This window comes from Hemitrygon akajei, chromosome 1 (genome assembly GCF_048418815.1).
Source record: "Hemitrygon akajei chromosome 1, sHemAka1.3, whole genome shotgun sequence".
In the NCBI taxonomy this organism is placed as follows: domain Eukaryota; kingdom Metazoa; phylum Chordata; class Chondrichthyes; order Myliobatiformes; family Dasyatidae; genus Hemitrygon; species Hemitrygon akajei.
Genome location: NC_133124.1, coordinates 78037515 through 78055216, shown reverse-complemented (window position 1 = coordinate 78055216; position 17702 = coordinate 78037515). Strand labels below are relative to the sequence as shown.

The window sequence follows — 17702 nt, the reverse complement described above, 5'->3', positions numbered from 1 at the left end:
AGCGGATCAAGCATCTCACGCTCTTTCATTGGGACTTCTATGTACTGATTAAGGAAACTTTCCTGAACACATTTGACAAAGCCTATCCCATCTAGTCCTTTTACAGTATGTGAGCCCCAGTCAATATGTGGAAAGTTAAAATCACTTGCTATTAACAAATTTGTGTCCTCTCTACAAATTTGTTCCTGTAAATCCCTCAGACTGTTGGATGGTTTGTAATATAGCCCCATTCATGTGAACATACCTCTCTTATTTTTCAGTTCCATCCAGAATGCCTCATTAGATGAGTTCTCTCTATCCTAATTCCCTGCTACTTTAACCCTTCCTGCTCTGTTGCATTGAACCCCAGAATATAGAGTTGCCATTCCTGCCTCTCCTGCAACCAAGTCTCGCTAATTGCTGCAACGTCATAATCCCAGATGTTGATCCATGCCCTGAGCTCATTTGCCTTTCTTACGATACTTTTTGCATTGAAGTATACGTGGCTTAGGACACCAGTTGCACCATACTCAACTTGTTGATTCCTGACTTTGTCCGAGGTCTTACCAACATCTGTCTCTACAACCTTTCCACTAACTGTTCTGGCACTCTGCTTCCCATACTCCTGCAACTCTATTTTTAACCCCACTGTGCAGAGCTAGCAAACCTTCCCACTCTGATATTAATCTCCTTCCAGTTTAGGTGTCTCTTCTGTACAGGCTCAGCTTTCCTGGAAGAGAGTCCAATGATCCAAAAACCTTTTGTTCTCTCTCCTACACCTGCTCCTTCGCCACATGTTAAACTGTATAATCTTCCTATTTCTGGCCTCGCGAGCACGTGGCATGAGTAACAATCCTGAGATCACTAGCCTGGAGGCCGTGCCCCTTAACTTAGCTCCTAACTTCCTGAATGCCCTTTGCAGAACCTCGTCATTCTTCATACATTTGTCATTGGTAACTACATGGACCACGAGATCTGGCTGTTCACCTTGTTAGAGTGATTTTTTTGGTTTAGGTCATTTACATTTAGCAAATGGCTTTAGCTACCAGTCTTCTGTTCCTTGACAATGTATTGTGGATTTAATTTGGAACAATGCATTTCCTCAAAGCTGTGGATCCCAGTCCACAGACGATGCTGGCATCTGTGGGATGGATGTGAACCAGAAGGTGTGAAGTTTGCATGTAGTTTCAAAGAAAACATTGTCTATACTTTGTAAATATGGAATTGTCCTTTATGTTTAGCACGTAAAATACCAAATAAATGTATTGTGAATTCAGTTTGGAACAAAGAATTCCTGAAAGCCCAGTCCATGCACTGCTGGCGCCTGTGGGATGGATGTGAAGCAGAAGGTGTGAAGTTTGCATGTAGTTTCAAAAGAAAGCATTGTCTATACTTTGTAAATATGGAATTGTCCTTTGTGTTTAGCAAATAAATATCGAGCCCCACGTTGGGCCAGCAGACCTTTCCACTGAAAGTGTCTCTCTATGATGCCTGCTGTACCTTGTTTTTGTTGAATAAAGAAGCGGCTTTGTATCTACCAGTAACTCTCTCCGGTGATTTCATTCATGCAACAACACACTTAAGAATGCTGAGGACTTGATCTGAGATGTCCTGGAATTTTGATTAGCTTCTATAGATCTGTAATGGAGTGTTTATTGACTGTCTGCATCACAGCCTGGTATGGAAACACCAAAGTTCTTGTACGTCAGTCCTCCAAAGTGTAGTGAATATGGCGTAGTCCAACATGGGTAAACCTTCCCACCAGTGAGCATATCTACATGGAGTGTTGTTGCACGAAAGCAGCATCCATCATCAGGGATCCCACCACCTAGGTTATGCTTTCTTTTCGCTGCTGCCATCAGAAAGAAGGTTCAGGTACCTAAGACTCCCACCACCAGGTTCAGGAACAGTTACTAGCCATCAACTATCAGGCTCCTGAACCAGAGGGGATGACTTCACTCAATTTCACTTGCCCCATCACTGATGTGTTCTCACAACCTATGGACTCACTTTCAAGGATGATTCATCTTATGTTCTGTATTTATTGCTTATTTATCTATCTATCTATTTATTTATTAATTCTTTCTTTCTTTATGCATTTGCACAGTTTGTTGTCTTTTGAACACTGGCTGAACCTTAGTTGGTGCAGTCATTCATTGATTCTATTATGGTTTTTATTCTATTATGGATTTATTGAGTATGCCCACAAGACATACTTGTTTTTTGATAGTAAATTTATTTTGAACTTCGACTCCAATGCATTTGATGCCAAATCATTGCCAGTGAGCCTAGAGCCACACTTCAGGTAGTACTGGGAACTGCCAAAAGAGTGATGTTTTCCTTCTTACTTATCCCATTACTTCTTTGGAAGATTTTGTCACATCTTAAGCTTTGAACTTTTTCAGATGAAGTGTGGCATTCCAACCTACTTGTATCTCTCTGCTTAGATGTTGGTCTGACCCAAGAGAAATGTCTATGAGTCCACATAACCACATTTGGGTTTTTAACTTTAGCTGCTGCTACCAGAAATGGGGAATATTTAATTATAAAGTAGAAACTAAATTTGTATGAATGTAAAGTATTACTTGCACTACGTGTGTGCAAATAACATTGATTCTTAATGCTGTTATGTGATCTGATTATAGCTAACTGAAGATGAAATAGCAACAATTCTGAAATCCACCTTGAAAGGTCTGGAGTATCTGCACTTCATGAGAAAAATCCACCGAGATATCAAAGCTGGAAATATTCTACTGAATACTGAGGGCCATGCAAAGCTGGCGGATTTTGGTGTTGCAGGTCAGCTGACAGTAAGTAATCAGGAAGAATAAATCTAAATAATTAATACTACTCAGACATTGCTTGAGTTGAAAGACCTTTTCAAGGGAACTAGCCTGGGGTTAAAACTGGCCTTTTCAGTGATAAATCCCAGAGAGAAAAACAAAGCAAAGCAACTCTTACTTTCTTTAGCCTCAGAAATGTAGCTCATTTCATCTTTGAGGTTTACTTTGTGCCCTTTCTCAGCAAATTTGCCAGTAAGAACATTTAGAGGCAGTCTTATGCATCACCCTTCTACTTGATAAGTACATCCAAAATGTCCTTCATTCAGTGAAGCTTTATTTCAACTGACTGGATTCAAGTCACAAACTTATAGCTGAAGCTTGTTGACATGTTAATTTTCTCTGACGTGTTACGAATGGGGATGGATGCTTAAGTCAGATAATGGAAATAAACAGCAGTATGCTCAACATTTTAACAAAAATCCATTAATGTGTAATATCAAAGTAAATGTGTGCACAGCCTCTGTATTATTACTGTAGTTCAGTCAATCTCCACTGAAAGTCTCATGTGCTGCTGAATTATCCTGATGTGTAGCTGTTACAAGATCTGATAGTGATATAGAATAGTGGTTAAATGATTTGACTTGCAGCCATCCATGTGCTCATCAAAGAGTCTCTTAAATGTCCCTATTGAATGGAGAGAAAATTCAAAAATCTGAGGTGCAAAGGGATTTGGGAGACCTTGTACAGGATTCCCTAAAAGGTTAATTTGCTGGTAGAGTCAGAGGTTAGGAAGACAAAAGTGTTGTTAACATTCTTTTCAAGAGGACTAGAATATAAAAGCAAGGATGTAATGTTGAGACTTTATAAAGCAATGGTGAGGCTTCACTTGGAGTATTGTGAGCAGTTTTGGGCCTTTTATCTTAGTAAGAATGTGCTGACATTGCAGAGGGTTCAAAGGAGGTTCATGAAGATGATTCCAGGATTGAACAGCTTGTCATATGAAGAGAGTTTGATGGCTCTGGGGCTGTATTTACTGGAATTCAGAAGAATGAGGGAAGATCTGGTGGAACCCTATCGAATGGTGTAAGACCAGAGGACACAGCCTCAAAAAAAAAATTCCCATTCCATGGCCTCCTTTACTGTTGGGATGAAGGCATACTCATGAGAGAGGAACAGCACCTTGTATTCTGTCTGGGTAGCTTCCAACCTGATGACATGAACATTGATTTCTTGAACTACTGGTAATGGCAGCCCCCCCCCCCCCCCCCCCCACGACCTCTCTTTCACCAGTTCCCATCCCCTTTTCCCTCTTTCACCTTATCTGCTCGCCTGTCCATCACCTTCCTCTGGTGTTCTTTCCCCTTTTCTTTCTTCCATGACATTCTGTCCTCACCTGTCAGACTCCCCCCTTCTCCAGTGCTGTATCTCTTTAACCAATCAACTTCCTAGTTATTTACTTTATCCCTCCCCTAGTTTCACCCATCATCTTATGTTTCTCTCTCCCCTCTCCCACCTTTTAATTCCATTCTTCATCTTTTATTCTCCAGTCCTGCCGAAGAGTCTCAGCCCAAAATGTCAATGGCTTTTTTTTCCATAGATGCTGCCTGACCTGCTGAGTTCCTTCAGCATTTTGTGTATTGCTTGGATTTCCATCATGTGCAGATTTTCACTTTTTTGTGGTCTTATGATATCATTCTCTTTGTCCATCCCAGGCAGAGGCAGAGTGTTCCATGCACCCATCACTCTCTTGGTGAAAACAAAACCTCTTCTGACATCTTTCTTATTATTTCCTCCACTCACTTTAAATAGATGTCCTCTGGTATTGGCCATTGCTGCTTTCGGGAAAACAAGGTGCTGGCTGTCCACTCTATCTATGGCTGTCATAATCTTATACACCCCTCTCGAGTTGCCTCTTAATCATGCTTTGCTCTGAAGAGAAAAGCCCTAGCTTACTCTGCCTTTCCTCAAAAGATAAGATTGGGGAGAGAAGAGTGCGAAGGTTCGAGACAACTGTTGGAGGGAGATAAGCAGGAACACAAAGGGCTACCCGGAATTTTAAATATCAATATGACAGCTGTCATAATGGAATCAATAAAATAGGTAATTTATAAATCTAGTGTTTTTGAAAAAAAGTCTGGAGAGAAAGCTTGCCACTCTTACCAAGATGATCTGGCCAAGATTATCTGAGATGTAGGTAACTTCTTCCTCAATTTCACCTTTCATGTTAGCAACTTACCTTCAGAACTGCGAGGAGAGTGGAGAGCTTACAGTTTGCAAAGCAGAGTTGGGGGTGGAGGTGGTAGCTGGAGTGAGGTGTGAGATAAAAGCCTATGTGAAAAAAGTTTAAAAATCGTATGAGGAGTAAGCAAGATATTTTAACGAAATGGAATGAGAAAAGGACATAAGCAAGATGATGGGAAACAATAAGAGAGCAACTGGTTAGAAAATAAACCAGTTGAGATGCAGAAATTGTTAAGACACAGGCGGCCACTCAGCTGATCGAATTAGTCTTGGCTAAACCATTTGGAGTCATGGTATTCTGTTTGTTTGACTAATTTTTAGAGTGTAAATTCTTGAAGATTTTTAGTCGCTAGTAATATATATTATTTTAATACTATAATAATGGTGTTATCTATTCAGATTTCAGTAGTACAGTAGGTAAATAGTAGTAAAATATGTGCAACTAGTGAGTTTCTGCATCTATTTGATACATATTGATGAATCTGATTTCGTGAATGAATTACAATTGGAAGCAGATGGTTTTGAGGGGATGTGATACAGGTAGGTGATGACAGGACTGTACTGAGCACAGTACATACCAGTAATAAAGAAACAGACGTTCCTTGATTTTGGAATGGAGTTCAAATATATTATATTTCCTTTGGGAGTGGCCAAATTTACATCTTTGTCAGACATATTTCCAAAATTGTTCTTTGCTCTCTCATAAATGACATGTTGAATTGTATCCCCCGAGCCTTTGGTTCATATATTTCTAAAGATTTCTTTTTTTTCCCTCGTACTTGCTTGATTCTACAGTAAACAAATAAAAAAAAAGAAAGAAAAGTGAAAGATACATTAAGGAAAATATGTAATTGGAATAAATTTACTGTGTTTTGTCTTCTGTTATCACATAATATTTTCACATGGACATCATTCATTCTATAAAGATTTTATAAAGCTGCATTATTGTAGGCAATGAATATAACATTTGTAGTACTGGTCATGTTTTTTATGTGTATTTTTGATAAACCCAATCTGAGTTTTGATAGAAGCATATTCAACTTTGTTAATTGACATGAGAAGCAGAACTGAGTTGTTACCAACGATATAGGTAAAAAATGGGATGAGGTCCTACAAGGTGAATTTAGGGAGTTAGGAGATAAACTAAAAAGTAGGACCACAAAGGTAATAATCTCTGGATTATTACCAGTGCCACGTGCTAGTCAGAATAGAAATAGGAGGATATTTCAGATGAATACGTGGCTTGAAAAATGGTGCAAGGGGGAGGGATTCAAATTTCTGGGGCATTGGATCCAGTTCGGGGGGAGGTGGGACTGGTATAAACAGGACGGTCTGCACCTGGGCTGGACTGGAACCAATGTCCTAGGGGGAGTGTTTGCTACTGCTGTTCAGGAAGCTTTAAACTAATGTGGCAGGGGGATGGAAACAAGTGCAGAGAGACAGAGGGGTGTAAAATGAGGGTAGAAGCAAAAAGTAGTCAGGTGAAAAGTAAAAGTGGCAGGCAGGCAAATCCAGGGCAAAAAGCAAAAAGGGCCACTTTTCAACATAATTGTATAAGGACTAAGAGTGTTGTAAAAACAAGCCTGAAGGCTTTGTGTGTCAATGTGAGTAGCATTCATAACAAGGTGGATGAATTGAATGTGCAGATAGTTATTAATGAATATGATATAGCTGGGATCACAGAGACATGGCTCCAGGGTGACCAAGGATGGGAGCTCAACATCCAGGAATATTCAGTATTCAGGAGGGATAGACAGGAAAGAAAAGGAGGTAGGGTAGCATTGCTGGTTAGAGAGGAGATTAACGCAATAGAAAGGAAGGACATTAGCCTGGAGGATGTGGAGTCGATATGGGTAGAGCTGCATAACACTAAAGGGCAGAAAACGCTGGTGGGAGTTGTGTATAGGCCACCTAACAGTAGTAGTGAGGTTGGGGATGCATTAAACAGGAAATTAGAAATGTGTGCAATAAAGGAACAGTAGTTATAATGGGTGACTTCAATCTACATATAGATTGGGTGAACCAAATTGGTAAGGGTGCTGAGGAAGAGGATTTCTTGGAATGTATGCGGGATGGTTTTCTGAACCAACATGTCGAGGAACCAACTAGAGAGCAGGCCATTCTAGATTGGGTATTGAGCAATGAGGAAGGGTTAGTTAGCAATCTTGTCGTGCGAGGCCCCTTGGATAAGAGTGACCATAATAAGGTGGAATTCTTCATTAAGATGGAGAGTGACATAGTTAATTCAGAAACAAAGGTTCTGAACTTAAAGAAGGGTAACTTTGAAGGTATGAGACGTGAATTAGCTAAGATAGACTGGCAAATGGTACTTAAAGGGTTGACGGTGGATATGCAATGGCAAGCATTTAAAGATCGTGTGGATGAACTACAACAATTGTTCATCCCAGTTTGGCAAAAGAATAAACCAGGGAAGGTAGTGCACCTGTGGCTGACAAGGGAAATTAGGGATAGTATCAAGTCCAAAGAAGAAACATATAAATTAGCAAAAAAAAAAGTGGCACACCTGAGGACTGGGAGATATTCAGAGACCAGCAGAGGAAGACAAAGGGCTTAATTAGGAAAGGGGAAAAAGATTATGAGAGAAAGCTGGCAGGGAACATAAAAACTGACTGTAAAAGCTTTTATAGATACGTGAAAAGAAAAAGATTGGTCAAGACAAATGTAGGTCCTTTACAGTCAGAAACAGGTGAATTGATCATAGGGAACAAAGACATGGCAGATCAATTGAATAACTACTTTGGTTCTGTCTTCACTAAAGAGGACATAAATAATCTTCCGGAAATAGTAAGGGGCCGAGGGTCTAGTGAGATGGAGGAACTGAGAGAAATACATGTTAGTAGGGAAGTGGTGTTAGGTAAATTGAAGGGATTAAAGGCAGATAAATCCCCAGGGCCAGATGGTCTGCATCCCAGAGTGCTTAAGGAAGTAGCCCAAGAAATAGTGGATGCATTAGTGATAATTTTTCAAAACTCCTTAGATTCTGGATTAGTTCCTGAGGATTGGAGGGTGGCTAATGTAACCTCACTTTTTAAAAAAGGAGGGAGAGAGAAACCGGGGAAATTATAGACCAGTTAGTCTGACATCAGTGGTGGGGAAAATGCTAGAGTCTGTTATGAAAGATGTGATAACAGCACATTTGGAGAGAGGTGAAATCATCGTACAAAGTCAGCATGGATTTGTGAAAGGAAAATCATGTCTGACGAATCTTATAGAATTTTTTGAAGATGTAACTAGTAGAGTGGATAGGGGAGAGCCAGTGGATGTGGTATATTTAGATTTTCAAAAGGCTTTTGACAAGGTCCCACACAGGAGATTAGTGTGCAAACTTAAAGCACACGGTATTGGGGGTATGGTATTGATGTGGATAGAGAATTGGTTGGCAGACAGGAAGCAAAGAGTGGGAGTAAACGGGACCTTTTCAGAATGGCAGGCAGTGACTAGTGGAGTACCGCAAGGCTCAGTGCTGGGACCCCAGTTGTTTACAATATATATTAATGATTTAGACGAGGGAATTAAATGCAGCATCTCAAAGTTTGCGGATGACACGAAGCTGGGCGGCGGTGTTAGCTGTAAGGAGGATGCTAAGAGGATGCAAGGTGACTTGGATAGGTTAGGTGAGTGGGCAAATTCATGGCAGATGCAAATTAACATGGATAAATGTGAGGTTATCCACTTTGGTTGCAAGAACAGGAAAACAGATTATTATCTGAACAGTGGCCGATTAGGAAAAGGGGAGGTGCAACGAGACCTGGGTGTCATTGTACACCAGTCATTGAAGGTGGGCATGCAGGTACAGCAGGCGGTGAAAAAGGCAAATGGTATGTTGGCATTCATAGCAAAAGGATTTGAGTACAGGAGCAGGGAGATTCTACTGCAGTTGTACAAGGCCTTGGTGAGACCGCACCTAGAGTATTGTGTGCAATTTTGGACCCCTAATCTGAGGAAAGACATTCTTGCCAGATTGATTCCTGGGATAGCAGGACTTTCATATGAAGAAAGACCGGATCGACTAGGCTTATACTCACTGGAATTTAGAAGATTGAGGGGGGATCTTATTGAAACGTATAAAATTCTAAAGGGATTGGACAGGCTAGATGCAGAAAGATTGTTTCCGATGTTGGGGAAGTCCAGAACGAAGGGTCACAGTTTAAGGATAAAGGGGAAGCCTTTTAGGACTGAGATGAGGAAAAACTTCTTCACACAGAGAGTGGTGAATCTGTGGAATTCTCTGCCACAGGAAACAGTTGAGGCCAGTTCTTTGGCTATATTTAAGAGTAAGTTAGATATGGCCCTTGTGGCTAAAGGGATCGGGGGTATGGAGAGAAAGCAGGTACAGGGTTTTGAGTTGGATGATCAGCCATGATCATACTGAATGGTGGTGCAGGCTCGAAGGGCTGAATGGCCTACTCCTGCACCTATTTTCTATGTTTCTATGGTTAGAGGAAGCAAAGACGTGCACTGTAATATCCAATAGTTTGCCACCTTATGACTATCAGAGGGGACTAGAAGGGAAACTATGAGGAGCTAATGTGGATAAGTTGACACTGGATGATGTTGAGCATGTTGTTCTCCCATGTAAAGAAGAATAATTTAGGTCTACCTGTCATGAAACAAAAACCTCTTTTATTTTAAAAAACAAAGTTGTGTTTTCTTAAAAGTTGCATTGCTACAAATCTGTAGAAGCTTGTGACCAAGTTGTTCTGAGGCAGAGCCACTGGAAAGTTCAAAGTAACTTTATTATCAAAATATCTATATGTGTTATATGTGGAAAAACCCATTAGTTTTCTATATTTCATGGTTATCTGGAGAAGACAAATATCAGAGTTGTATTGTACATGCATACTTTGCCAATAACTGGCCAGTGGTATAGTGTCATCACCACCAGATTTCAAAGTGAAAGTTCCTGAGTTTGAATCTGATTGGCTTCTTGCATGCTTTCCATCTGTGCTAGGTTGAGTGTCAAGCTAGCTTCGTAAAACAAAACTGATAAATTCTGCAGATTTGGCAAAAATCTCGCCCCATCTGCGTGAAACACCCTGGTTTCCTTGGTTGTGTAAGTCTAGGGAAGTCATTCTCAAATCCGCCAAAGTCATGAGATTGAGATGGCTTGATCCCACCCCAAACCTCGGTTTGTGCGGTTGCTGTGTAATTTGCTACCCTGTTACAAATTAGTGCCACAAAATAACAGACAGTACACTACATATGATTAAAGGAATTATATTTATGAATCTTAACTAAAGGGTTAGTGAAGAATAACAAAAAGAAAAGTGCCCATTCTAATTAAACATTCAAATGTGCACAAGTTGGAGCTATCTTGACCTTCTTTGTTACTCAAGTGCTGGGTCCTCAGTCAGTGTGAATGCCCACACCACCTTCCGAACGTCGCTTGCAATCCATCTCACTCACCGGATCGTAAGCTGTGACTGGTTCTCCTCAGCATCTTCTCTCTTCATCTCCCGCCAAACAAAAAAAACCCCGAGCCCAACCTTAGTGTCCCTCACCAGAGAAACCTCCCCTTAATTTGACCATCCTAATTGGATGGCGCACATTTCTCCTCATCTCTTATCTTCGACAAGTCAAGTCAAGTCAAGTCACTTTTATTGTCATTTTGACCATAACTGCTGGTACAGTATATAGTAAAAATGAGACAACGTTTTTCAGGACCATGGTGTTACATGACACAGTACAAAAACTAGACTGAACTACGTAAACAAAAACAACACAGAGAAAGCTACACTAGACTACAGACCTACACAGGACTGCATAAAGTGCACAAAAACAGTGCAGGCATTACAATAAATAATAAACAGGACAGTAGGGCCAGGTGTCAGTCCAGGCTTCGGGTATTGAGGAGTCTGATAGCTTGGGGGAAGAAGCTGTTACATAGTCTGGATGTGAGAGCCCGAATGCTTTGGAGCCTTTTCCCAGATGGCAGGAGGGAGAAGAGATTGTATGAGGGGTGCATGGGGTCTTCATAATGCTGTTTCCTTTGCGGATGCAGCGTGTAGTGTAAATGTCCGTAATGGCGGGAAGAGAGACCCCGATAGTCTTCTCAGCTGACCTCACTATCCGCTGCAGGGTCTTGCGATTCGAGTTGGTGCAATTTCCGAACCAGGCAGTGATGCAGCTGCTCAGGATGCTCTCAATACAACCCCTTTAGAATGTGATGAGAATGGGGGGTGGGAGATGGACTTTCCTCAACCTTCGCAGAAAGTAGAGACGCTGCTGGGCTTTCTTTGCTATGGAGCTGGTGTTGAGGGACCAGGTGAGACCTCCATCAGGTGAACACCAAGAAACTTAGTGCCCTTTACGATCTCTACAGAGGAGCCATCGTTGTTCAGCGGGGAGTGGTCGCTCTGTGCCCTCCTGAAGTCAACAACCATCTCTTTTGTTTTGTTCACATTAAGAGACAGGTTGTTGGCTCTGCACCAGTCCGTTAGCCGTTGCACCTCCTCTCTGTAAGCTGACTCATCGTTCTTGCTGATGAGACCCACCACTGTTGTATCATCGGCGAACTTGATGATGTGGTTCAAACTGTGTGTTGCAGTACAGTCGTGGGTCAGCAGAGTGAATAGCAGTGGACTGAGCACACAGCCCTGGGGAGCCCCCGTGCTCAGTGTGATGGTGTTGGAGATGCTGCTCCCGATCTGGACTGACTGAGGTCTCCCAGTCAGGAAGTCTAGGATCTAGTTGCAGAGGGAGGTGTTCAGGCCCAGTAGGCTCAGCTTTCCAATCAGTTTCTGAGGGATGATTGTGTTGAATGCTAAACTGAAATCTATGAACAGCAACCGAACATATGTGTCTTTTTTGTCCAGGTGGATTAGGGCCAGGTGGAGGGTGGTGGCAATGGCGTCATCTGTTGAGCGATTGGGACGGTACACAACCTGCAGGGGGTCCAGTGAGGGGGGCAGCAGGGTCTTGATATGCCTCATGACGAGCCTCTTGAAACACTTCATGATGATGGATAACCCAAACAAGCTGAAAACAAGCTGCTTTTACAGAACTGCCCAAAATGAAATACAAACAGCAGAACAGTAAAAAGTATGAAGCAGGCCATTACATGCAAAAAGGAACAACAATACTTTGACAATAAAATGAACCTTTGACTCTTTACTGAAATATCGTATATTATTTCTCAAATTTCCTGATTTTTATTCTAATTGCTTTCCATGTTAATTAGCTTGCTTTCTACATCTCTATCAAACTTCATAATGGGTCTTTCAAAAATTAACATGAGCAGGTTACTGGTACATCAGACAAAGTCCGATTCCTTACCATAAGAATGTAACCAAGGCAGTATACAAACAGCAGAATGAATGTGATACCACCTCCATAGCCAAAAAAGCCCAGAAACGTCTCTACTTTCTGCAAAGGCTGAGGAAAGTCCATTTCCCACTCCCCATCCTCACCACATTCTACAGAGAATGTATCGAGAGTATCCTGAGCATCTGCATTACTGCCTGGATCGGAAATTGCACCGTCTCAGATCGTAAGGCCCTGCAGCGGATAGTGAGGTCAGCTGAAGGGATCATCGGGGTCTCTCTTCCCGCCTTTACAGACATTTACACCACATGTTGCGCCCACAAAGCTAACAGTATTGTGCAGGATCCCGCGCACCCCTCACACAAACTCTTCTCCCTCCTGCCCTCTGGCAAAAGGTACCGAAGCATTCGGGCTGTCACGACCAGACTGTGCAACAGTTTCTTCCCCCAAGCCATCAGACTCCTCAATCCCCAGAGTCTAGTCTGACACCAACCTACACACACACACACACACAAACCATTTCGCTCCATTTTTGCTCATTTATTTCACAATTCCTGCTAAAACATTGTTTGTATTGTTTACACTTACATCATTTATTATTATATTGTAATTTGCCCTTCACGGTGCCTATTGTCTTCTTTATTAATTATTGTACTGTCTTGCACTGTTTTGTGCACTTTATGTAGTCCCGTGTAGGTCTGAAGTCTAATGTAGTTTTGAGTTGTCTCACATAGTCTAGTGTAGTTTTGTGTTGTTTCATGTAGCACCACGGTCCTGGAGGAACGTTGTTTCGTTTTTACTGTGTACTGTACCAGCAGTTATGGTCGAAATGACAATAACAGTGACTTGACTTGACTTGACCTATGTGGAGGTACCACAAGAATGCAGCTTTCAAAATTAGCATACAATCTTAACTTTAAAGCTAAAAAGGGATTGAAAATAATAGATTGAAGATTTACTTGCAATTAGTTTTCTTTACAGTGTTCACGGAATAGTCTTCAAAACATTAGTAAAATTCTGAAGCAACATTTAATGCAGAATATTTATTTGGTCCTTGTGCAACTTTGGCCCAGACATCCCTCCTTTCAATTTTATTACAATTACTTTTGTTTTAAAATAATTTTCTATTCAGCGCTGAATGAGAAAGTTATGCAAGCCCTGAGATGCTTGTGGTCTATTTTTAGAAAAAATCACGTTATTTGTTTTCACTCTAGATACACTGCAATTGGATCTCTGTTAGTTCTAACATGTGTTGGGTCATCTGAACAAGAACCATATGGAGTTGAAATTCCAGCCATTCCCTCCCCGTAATACGAATGGGATTCTGGTTGAAGTCCAAGGAAAACAGTTGAAATGATAATTTTCACCGTTTTCCAATGAGAGATGCAAGCATATCATCAGGGTTGTCAAATCATTGTTGGAACTCTTAGAATTTTCTCATTATGTAGTAACACAAAATATAATAACTTGTCCATACATTTAAAAGGAGCCAAATTTAATTTTGTTTGCAGAGTGTAAGTAGATGTTAAGCTGACAAACAAAGGCAGGAACCAAAAGTTTGAGCATGTTGGAACTAATGTTCTGCATTGCATCTATTTCAATGCAAGGATTATAGCAGGTAAGGCAGATGAGTTTAGTGTGGATCAGCAAATATAATTATGATATTGTAGCCATGACTGGGGCTTGGTTGTAGGAGGCTCAGGATTGGCAGCTCATTGTTCCAGCGTTCCCTTGTCTTAGGTATGATAGAGGGGGAGATATTAAAGGAGGAGAGGTGGCATACTAATCAGTAAAAATATCAGACAGGACAGACCGGAGGACTCATCTACTGAGGCTATATATGGCTGGATCTGAGGAATAAGAAAGGGATGACCACATTAATGGGATTTTATTAAATTTACAAATTTAAAGGAGCAAATTTGTAGAGAGAGAGATTTGTGATCGGAGGTGATTTCAAAATTCCACAAATTGACAGATTCCCACAGTATAAAATGATTGGATAGAATAGAGTTTATAAAATGTGTTCTTGAAAGTTCCCTTAATCAATTTATAGAGGCCCCAACTAGGGAGAGTGTGATACTGGATCTACTATTAGGGAAAAAGACAGCGCAAGAGACGGAAGTGTTTGTAGGGAAGTACTTTGGAACTAGTTACATTAGTTTCAAGATAACTATGCAGAAGGATAGGACTGGTCCTCAGGATGAGATTTTAAGTTCGAGAAAGGCCAATTTTAATGGCATCAGGAAGGATGTGGCAAGTGTGGATTGGTATAGGTTGTTTTCTGGCATAGGAATGCTTAGTAAGTGGGAAGTCTTCAAAAGTGAAATATTGATAATACAGACTTTGTATGTTAGAGTAAAAGGCAAGGCTTTAGGGTTTAGGGAACCTTGGTTTTCAAGAGGTATTGATGTCCTGGTTAAGAAGGAGTTACATAGCAGGTAAAGGCAGCAAGGAACAGATGAGCCTCTTGTGGAGTATGAGAAATCCAAGAGAACTCTTAAGAGGGATATCAGGAGTATTAAAAGTAAGCATGAGGTTGCTTAGCAGACAAAGTGAAGGAGAATCCCAAGGGCTTCTATAGGTATATTAAGAGCAAAAGCGTAGCAAGGGTCAAAATTAGGGAGAATAATTCTGCAGAACCTGTCAAGGTGTCCTCTCAGACCTTGAGGGAGGCTGGTACTGAAATTGCAGGAACCCTGGCAGAAGTATTTAAAATATCCTTAACCAAGAGCATGATGCCAAAGGACTGGAGAATAGCTAATGCTGTTCCGTTGTTCAGGAAAGGCTCTAAGAATATGCCAGAAAATGATAAGCCTGGTGTCAGTCATGGATAAGATACTGGAAGGTATTCCAAGGAACTGGATAGATACAGCCTGATTAGGGATAGTCAACATGGCTTTGTGTATGATAAGTTGTCTCTAACAAGTCTTAGAGTTTTTGAAGGAGATTACCAGTAAAGTTGATAAAGGAAGGGCATTGGATGTTGTCTACTTGGATTTCAGCAAGGCCCTTGACAAAGCCCTACATGGGAGTTGGTCCAGAAGGTTCAGTCACTTGGCATTCAGGATTTAACACTGGTGTAGTGGGAAAAGCTAGTGAGTGGTAGTAGATGATTGCCTCTCTGGCTGGAGGCTAATGACTAGTGATGTGCTGCAAGGTTAGGTCCACTGTTGTTGATGATTTGGGCGATAATATGGTAAACTGGCTCAGCAAATTTGCAAACAAAGACAAGATTAGGGGCATAGTGGACAGTGAGGAAGGCTATCCAAGCTTTCAGCAGGATCTGGATCGGCTGGTAAAGTGGGCTGAAAAATGACAAATGGAACTTAAAGCAGGTTTAAAGTGTTGCACTTTGGGAGTACAAACCAGGGTAGGATTTACTTAGTGGAATGTAGGGCACTGAAGAGTGCTGTAGAACAAAGGGATCCGGATATACAGATCCATAATTTCTTTTAAGTGGTGTCTCAGGAAGATAGGATTGTAGAGAGGGCTTTTGGCATGTTGGCCTTCATAAATCAGAGTATGAGTACATGAGTGGAGATGTTACCTTGAAGTCGTATAAGATGTTGATGAGGCCAAACTTGGAATATTCTGTGCAGTTCTGGTCATCTATTTACAGGAAAGATATCAATAAGCTTGAAAGAGTGCAGAGAAAATTTAGAAGGATGTTGCTGGTACTTCAGAGCCCAGGTTGTCAGGTAAGGTTGAATAGGTTAAGACTATTTTTTTTCCCCTGGAGTGTAGGAGAGTGAGAAGAGATTTGATAGAGACATACAAAATTATGAGGGGAATAGATATGGTTAATGCAAGCATGCTTTTTTACACTGAGGTTGGGTGAGACTAGAACTAGAGGTCACATGTTAAGAATGAAAGGTGAAATATTTAAGGGGAATCTGAGGGGCAACTTCTTCACTCAGAGGGTGGTGCAAGTGTAGAATGAGCTGCCAGCAGAAGTGGCAGATGTAGTTTTGATTGCAACATTTGAGTGAAGTTTGGATAAGTACATGGATGGAAGGGGTATCGAGGGCTGTGGTACTTCTGCGAGTCGATGGGACTGGGCAGAGTAACAGTTTAGCACAGGTTAGATGAGGGCCAAGGGACTGTTTTGGTGCTGTAGCTCTGTAAGTACTTTTGCACATTATTTCATTTTTTAATTTCCATATTTGTAGAATATTGATGCGGGTCATTCTGTTCATCAAGGATATTAGAAAAGGTCTGATGAATAGTAGTCCACATTTGCTTAGGAAAATGTGTTTATAAATTCAGTGAGACAGTTAATAATGTTAAATAAAATGTGCCTTACAGGACACAATGGCAAAACGCAACACTGTGATAGGAACACCATTTTGGATGGCACCAGAAGTGATCCAAGAAATCGGCTACAATTGTGTTGCAGACATTTGGTCTTTGGGGATCACCGCAATTGAAATGGCTGAAGGCAAGCCGCCCTATGCAGACATTCATCCAATGAGGGTAAGTGTGTAAGATTCATTTTGACAAAGTATTTTAAGTTTAAATTACTTCATCCTGAATGCCAGTTGTTCTAATCATGGGCAACATATGCCATTTTGTCAGGAGACTTTACAAAGATTGCTGTAAATATCAACTGCACATTCTCCCCAGGTTAGGGGCAGGGTTCAATTCCTTTAAACCTTTTCTAACTTGAACAGCTCTTGCGAGTCAGAAATGTGACCACAAACCAGACATCTAGGAGACAAAAATGCTTACAGTCCCACTGTGCAGCCAGCAAATCCATCCTACCTGTATCCCAAATGCTTATTTGGATGAATTCACTGTACATAGTGATGAGTATTTCTAACTTGGGATGGGCTGCTATATGTTTAAAAGTAAGACTATCCATGTATAGAGGTCTTTTCCTTGATTTTGTACTTCCTGAATGTTGAGCTGCTCTAGGTGAGGACCTCACAAAAAAAAAATGCTGATTGAGAGCTTTATTTTATTTGTACGTTGTTAGCTCCATTGAAAAATTCATAACTGCTGTGTGATAATTAAGTCTCAATTATAATCAGATGTAGTTGATTGGGAAGTAGGACTAATATTGCATTCTTTCTGAGTAACGTAGGAAATCTGTGAGGCTGAAGCTGATTTATAAGTTCAGTCACAGCAGCTCATAGCACAAATAAGCCAAGGTCAAAGACAAGAGGAAACTGAATCTGGGGAGATTGAAGGTAGCTTACTGAATGATAGTCTATTTAATGTGTAGATCATATAAACAAATTAACACTGCTGAAAAAAGCACAGGTATTATGTTGAACATGCAGTATTGATTGGAATCAATTAAAAAGGTAAGGAGATAAATGCTTACAAGGTAAAAGCCTTATTTTTGGACATTAATTCAGAACAAAGAAATTGAAAAAACGCTTGGTAGATTTGACAGTTAAAATGTTTGGAGTT

General features: G+C 40.9%; 1 protein-coding gene across 1 annotated transcript in view; it reads left to right on the top strand.

The window, feature by feature from the left end:
• stk3 (serine/threonine kinase 3 (STE20 homolog, yeast)) overlaps nt 1–17702 on the top strand; it is a 453065-nt gene that overhangs the window by 108108 nt on the left and 327255 nt on the right. Inside the window, exons 5-6 of the mRNA XM_073046198.1 lie at nt 2625–2789; nt 16593–16760. Coding sequence (XP_072902299.1) covers nt 2625–2789; nt 16593–16760 — 333 coding nt within the window. The remainder of the gene's footprint in view (nt 1–2624; nt 2790–16592; nt 16761–17702) is intronic.